Below are 7,142 nucleotides of genomic sequence, written 5' to 3'. Positions count from 1 at the left end.
TTAGAAAAAATCAAAGACAACTAGCTGCCTCTCTTGGTCTCTTGAATAATTTCACGCAGAGAGTCGAATGACACCTTATCTCTCAGCTGTTGATCGAATTGCTCCCAAACACAGGGTGCCGAAAAAGCTCTTTGGTATGTCAAAAAACAACGAATTACAAAAAATTGAATTTTGTTAAATACGTTGATCAGTCTTTTTTAACATGATAAGTTGAGAAAAATTTAACTTAACAAAAGACAAATAATTATTATGGTAAAGTAAACAGTTGAATATTCATGTTTGAGAACAACTAAAAATGTCTAAGAGCGTATAAAGCCACTTATTTCTAAATTCTAATGATCAGATATAATCAATTCTCAATATTTATGTATTGTCAAATACTTTGGAGGCTTCAACTTTATCAATTTTCAACCACACCTTCCTTCAAACTTCCTTCAAAACATATTTTGTTTTATGTGGCTGTTCAATAACGAATTTATGTGACTAAAAAAGAAGCGATTTTCTGTTGACATATGCATAAAGCATTCGAAATTTTCATTTCCCAATAATATGAATTATCAGCATTTGGGAAAGAAAAGAAAAAATCACGAATCGATTCAACAGTTTATAACTAGGTATACAAATGTTTACGTTCTTCACGACAACATAATTCCAAACAACGGTATACACATCCAAAAGTTCGCTTTGGAATCATTTCGCCGTATGCTGTAGGTAGGTCGGTATATGACGTAGAAAAACAAACGCTGGCGCTAGATACATGTGCTCCATGCATCAGCTGTCCACAATAAATAAACGCGGCTACCACTAGTAGTTTGGTTGCTGCTCTGTGTGGATGGAATCGAAAGTAGCGAGCCGGTCCTGAGCTAGTGTAAAGCAGAGACATTTTCAGTGTCTTTTCAAACGCGGTTTTAAAAATATGGATAATCCAGTGCTCCGGCAAGCATTCAATATTCTGACCAGCGAAGCCAAAGGTATGTTCAATTTAGATTGACAGTTTCTGCATTGGTATGTTTTCAGACCTCTATATTTATCTTTTTAGACCTTTTCCTGGGATCGAGCATTCCAGAACGTTACACCGTACCAACAGCTTTAGAGTTTATTCGGGACAATGTCTCCAAAAACTTACCACTCATCATTCGTGGAGTCAACAACGATTGGCCGGCAGTCGAGAAGTGGAGCTCGAAACATTTAAGGTAGGTAATGTATTATAAATTGAAATTAGTTAGTTATGTCATATCTAGCAAAATATCAACGTTAAGCCATAATTAACCGAAAGGAAACAACACATCAAAGACGCTTTACATTTGGCTTGATATTTTCGTAGGGTACCAGCCAATAAAGTTTTTTTTAACTCGCCGTTTAGCCTCCTACATCTGTATATCAGCATCAGGTCTTCTGATTTGTATAGGTATAGGATAGACTAAGTGCAAGCGGCATGTATCTACTCATGTAAAGTATTTTTTTGATGAAAGGTGTCATGAAAACCTTAAAGTGAAGCACATGTTTCTGCCTGTCACAAATGTGTTCCGTAAAGAATAATAATAGTTTGGGGGCTCGGCAATTTTTTTAGCACGAATACCTGACCTAAACTACATCGCAATTACGGGTGTTGTAGTTAGGATACTTATACGTTTTAAGCTAATGATGGCGCCAGGACTACTTGCACTTTTATCATTTTTAATTCAGGGAAACTTTGGCAGACAAGGAAGTAACAGTAGCCGTCACTCCAAATGGTTACGCGGACGGTTTGGCCAGTCTTGATGGGGAAGAATACTTTGTTCTACCGCTGGAAATGGAAATGCCAATGGACGAATTCCTAGACGCGTTGGACCGCAAGGAGTGAGTAATCCGCATCTAAACTTTGGCTTTGATCGATAAAGGTTGATGTTTTGTTTTTAAGCCGAGATATTTTGTACATTCAGCGTCAGAATTCGAACCTGGTTGAGGATTTTGAGGAACTTTGGCAAGATATTGATATGGATCAGCTGGCCTTTGCATCAGAAGCTTTCAATAAAAAACCAGACGCTGTTAATTTTTGGATGGGAGACGAGCGAGCGGTGACCTCGAGTGCGTTTTTTTTTTCTATAATTGGTATGGACGAAGCTGTTTGATAGCTGTTTGTTATCCTTACAGTGCACAAGGATCCTTATGAGAACATCTACTGTGTTGTTTCAGGGTATAAGGATTTCATCCTTATACCACCAGTAGAACTTCACAATGTTCCACGACAACGCTATCCAATGGGGATATACATGCAAGAAGATGACGGGAATCTGGTCATCGAACCTATATTGAATGGTATGTTAGTTTTTGTAATTATCGTATCAGTTGAAAAAAATATTAGTTTAATTGACAAAATTAGCTAAAAGATTCATGAAACTCACCTTTCCACTGTTCCACTACCAGAAATAGGAAAGCCCCGAAGAATCGAATGGATCAGCGTGGATCCGTTAAAACCGGACCTGAAACGGTTCCCCCAGTACCAGGACGTCATCAGTTACGAGGTGCGTGTGAATGCTGGTGATATGTTGTACCTGCCAAGTTTGTGGTATCACCACGTTCGCCAGAGTCATAAATGTATAGCGGTTAACTTTTGGTACGACATGGACTACGATGCGCGCTACTGTTACTATAAAATGATGGAGAAGCTATGCGGGTACGGTGGCGAAGAAACGGACGAAGTAGATTTGTGAATTTTACCGGTCCTTTTTTGTGATTATATTTAAAAACAGAATGTTTTGTAAAAAATCTTATATTTTTACTTGTAAAAATGTAAAATAGTACATTTATTGTTCTTTTCATAATCGATAAAGATAATTTAAGATTCAGATTTGGTGCTTAAAATTTACGCTGATTCACATAGTTTTGAATCAAGGACAGTAGTTGAGATAATTTCTGAAACTTGTACGAATGGAGTACATATCTTAGTTTACCAAACTTATGCTAAACGTGACTTTTGTTATATACTATCACAGCTATTCGTACATTATCGGTTGATAACCGCATTGCCGTCGTAGTTGTGCTAAACCCTGCTCAGTGATGCCTCTATTGATTATTTCCTTTTCTAGATCATTGAGAACTAATTTCATCCAGCACATAACTGCCATAAGTATTCCATTCTCGTTACGATTGTACTCCAAATATAGATTGGTAATCTGTTGGGTTATTTTTTTCTTAAAACGTGATTTACGCGATGCCAAGTTATTTCGCTCTCGTTCAGCGGCTATCATAGGATCAGCATATACTTTCCGAAGTCGTGATTTGTTTGGGTTGTAATCTAAATGGAAGAAGCAAAGAAAGTTAGGAATGAATATACATTTTTCAAGGATGTAATAACTTACCCAAAGAGGTCGGTAGTTCGCCCATGCGAGCAATCATATAACGCTCCCTTCGTTTGTTTGACCGTTCCACCAATATCCTCAATTCCCGTACCAGTGGATTAGCATCCAACCTTTCCTCCATTTCATACGGTTCGATCCAATTGGCCACACAAAGTGGTTCCTCGACTAGAGCTAGTGTGGCATTACCAGAATCAACAGTGTGATTAGCAAGTCCCATGGCTGGGGGAGAGCCTTCGGTTCCACTCATGGTACCACAGCTCGGTGGGGAATGAACGGCATAGTTGTGTTCGCCTTCCTCCGATGGAATCAGTTCCGTTGACGTAATTTTTGTTGGCCGCATTATAACAGAGCAACTGCGCGATAGTGGATTTCCAGAGGGCACCGGCGAAGAAGTGTGACTTGCGTTAGGCGTGAAGTCTGGTGACGGAGTTCGGTAACCTTCACTGGCCGAAGATATTTCCGAGTACTCCGCTACGGGCATTTGCTGGTTTGGGTTAGTCTCGAATATTGGACCACGCGCGCCCTCTTGGAATCTGAATATAGCGTGCTGCATTTCGTTACAAACCGATGGGAACGTGGAATCACTCTCACAGTCGTCGAATTTTAGCCGTTTTTCGGCCGACGGTCCGTCTTCGTATAAGCTTGTCTCCGATGCCGCCATACTTGAGTCACAATGATCTTTATCGTCGAAATTATCCATCTAAAATTATAAAAAGTCATCATTGAAGAAGTCAAAATTGTATTTTCATTATTGTACAGTCAGAAAATAAAGAAATATGCATATATACACAATTGATCATCTATCGATTTTTGCAAATTTTGCACACTGTTTCTCTCAGCTGAATGCCGTTAACCGTGGAGTTCTAGCCGTACTACAATTTTAAAAATCAGATGTAATTTCGACTAAACCCCACGAATAAAAACATTCATTCTTATGAAGTACAAGCCTCAGTCTACCTTAGAATTTAATTAATAAAAATTGTATTTCTTATAGAAAATACTGTTTCACTTGAAAGCTCCGAAGACGAAAATATTTCCTAAATGTGATTAATTTTTGTAATAAGGTTAACTGGCAACACTTCACGAACTTCTATTATTCCTGTCACACCAACACTTATTCACAGTTCAATTTACCACACAACACAAGTACTATTTGGAGCGCCGATCATCCGTGGAGTTCTAGCCGTACTACAAATAGTTTACAATGCATAATGTATTTACGGCGGAACTCCACCAACGGTCAACGATTATGAAATTTTACTTTGCATTTTCCGTAGCAATAGATGGATGCACAATCTGTAGCGTTAATCCCCATATCATTTCCGTACTACATTCGATCGACGATAAAACATGCAGTCCAGGAAAGGATACGGGGTTCTACGAACAGCCATTTACTAACTTCACTTTTTTCCCACTCAAATCAGCTAGCAGATGATAAAGCTCACAAAACAATAGCCAAAAGCCCTCAGTCATGGCCGTACTACAGATATTTCAATGCACTGTATTGCGCGCCATGATTGGGGAGTCTGACTGAGCAAAATGCGATGTTCCTCTTAAAACAGTTGATCCTTGCACCGAATAAACAACTGCAAGCATTTTGTAACACCATTTAATTTCAAAAACTTACCTTTAGAACAAAAATTTGTATTTAATATTAACCGAAACACAAACAATGACACTGAAGGACGCAATGACGAAACAACTATGACTGATCCAATCACGACGAGGCTTTTACCACCTTTACTGATCGTGTACGAACTAACACGATTCTTTATAGTTTATTCGAAATGGCCTAGTAAACTACCGACCGACCGATCGGTTTCGTGTGGTTTACTGGAAACTTTTCTACCCGATCGAGCAACGGATTTTTTTGCTGCCGCACGACGATGCCAAAGCATACCTACACAAAAGGAACCGTTTCAGTATTGAACGCACCAGACACATTTCTCTGACCGTTAGTTAGATTTGGAAATACCTGTCCTTTTTGCCGATGCACATGTTCCTATAGCTGTGCTACAGCTTCCAACGGTTAAATTTGCCCATCCCACGTTTTCATTTTGTTTTGGAAAACTTCACTTAGGCTTTATTGATTCCATTCACAGTTAATCAGGATCAGGAAAAAAAGGATGATCCTGAAAACACCTCTCTAATATAAAAATGTGCTAATTGTTTATTCTGTTTTGCCGAAACAGCTTCTCATCGATTATGGAAGTTGGAGCTTTCCAGGCTAGATTTTTGTTTAAATGTTAACGATTTTAGAAAGCAGTTGAGATAGATACGTTGATTTTAAATAAAAATATCATTTTGGCGCGAATTCATACTGAATCGTACTTCAAATGACACGTTCCACGCGCTTGTACCGCTCAAAAGTGATTTTTATTCGTTCGCGTATAAAAAAAATCTTAAACTTGTCTATAATTTTAATAATTTAAATCACACAAAACCAACGGAAAAAATATTTTTTAACATGTTTTATATAATTTTGAAAATCTAAACAAATTTTTTGTTGAAGAAAGTGGTAATTTTGACAATTTTTCCAAAATAGTTTATTGAAATATGTCGATTAAATTGTTTTGGAAATTTTTTTAATACGTTTTGTAGGCAAAAAACACTGCTTCATTTTACGGAAAAAAGTATTTGTTTATATCCAATATGGTTGTTTTGCAAAGCGACCAAAAACAGCCGTAAATGATTAAATTCACGTCACAAAAAAGGGAACTTTTTAATTTTACGAGAAAACTTTGACATTTTCTGACATAAAAAAAATGAGATCTTCTTTGAAAATGATGACAATTTTAAAACACTAAATTTTATAAAAATCGGTTGAAATCTAGCTGAGTTACAACAGCGCGAATAAGTTAATTTACGTCACAAAATTTATTTTTTGTAAAATTTCATAAGGGGAATATATCCTCTGAAAGCTGTTTTGACCCTCCAGATGGTCGGATTTTTACGAATCGAACATAATTTTGTTGATTTTTCAAAAAAAATCATTTTTTAATTCATTTAAAAATTCAAAGAGATTGAATAAAAATTAAAAAAATTATATTTTTGGTGAATCTTCAATGAAGACTGTGAGAAACAGTAGTAATTTTAACATATGATCTCCAATATGTTGCTGTTCAAGTACAATCAAAATAAGAAAAAAAATAGGTAAAGATATTGAAAATTTATGAATTTAAAAGTCGGAACAACAAAATATCGTTTTTAAAAGTGCACATAAAATTTGAAGGCTCTAAAGAATGGTTCAGAATAACTTGATATTTCGTGACGTGAATTCAGTAAAATAAATATCCTGTTCTGTTTCAACCGAGTGAATTAACGTCACAACTTCAAATAAGCATAACTTCGTTCGTTGTTGTTCAATCTAGAAGTTACGAACATCAAACTGTGGGTAATTCATTCAATAATTTTGAAGGAAATTCATTTTGCGACTGTTAGCTGTAATTTTTTTTCATTTTCAAGTAAATTCAAATAAATCTAGAATGATAACAGTTCAGAAAAGTCCGGAAAAGCGATTTCACGTCACGGTGGAATGTGTCAAATACGTTATTCATAAATAGTTTGTTTTAAGTCAATGTTTTTTAATCGTGAAATTTTTGCTGTTGAACAACTTAATTTTTTACATTTTTACAAAACATTTTATTATATCAACTTGTCTGAGAACTATTCGAAACAAAACCGTCCAACTCTTGAAATTTTAACGATTATTGAAAGATTTATCCTTTTAACATTCAATTACCAGATTTCACATGATAATTTAAATTTTCACGTTTTTATTTATATGTTTTACTAGCTGAT

General features: G+C 36.2%; 2 protein-coding genes across 2 annotated transcripts; one reads left to right on the top strand and one right to left on the bottom strand.

Moving 5' to 3' along the window:
• Positions 1-258: 258 nt before the first annotated feature.
• Positions 259-5,478, top strand: LOC129744267 (bifunctional peptidase and (3S)-lysyl hydroxylase Jmjd7). The gene is made up of 6 exons (XM_055736705.1): positions 259-971; positions 1,040-1,193; positions 1,687-1,839; positions 1,901-2,067; positions 2,134-2,298; positions 2,407-5,478. Exons 1-6 carry the CDS (start codon positions 917-919, stop codon positions 2,691-2,693), a joined length of 981 nt encoding a protein of 326 aa, XP_055592680.1. The 5' UTR covers positions 259-916; the 3' UTR covers positions 2,694-5,478.
• Positions 2,791-5,086, bottom strand: LOC129744266 (uncharacterized). The gene is made up of 3 exons (XM_055736704.1): positions 4,969-5,086; positions 3,342-4,041; positions 2,791-3,277 (listed from the first exon to the last, which is right to left on the bottom strand). The coding sequence occupies exons 2-3, from the start codon at positions 4,039-4,041 to the stop codon at positions 2,976-2,978; spliced, it is 1,002 nt and encodes a 333-aa protein (XP_055592679.1). The 5' UTR covers positions 4,969-5,086; the 3' UTR covers positions 2,791-2,975.
• Positions 5,479-7,142: the final 1,664 nt, after the last annotated feature.

The sequence above is a fragment of the Uranotaenia lowii genome, chromosome 2 (genome assembly GCF_029784155.1).
Source record: "Uranotaenia lowii strain MFRU-FL chromosome 2, ASM2978415v1, whole genome shotgun sequence".
Classification (NCBI taxonomy): Eukaryota; Metazoa; Arthropoda; class Insecta; order Diptera; family Culicidae; genus Uranotaenia; species Uranotaenia lowii.
The sequence above is the reverse complement of the archived record's forward strand: the minus strand, read 5'-3'. Positions and strand labels throughout refer to the sequence as shown.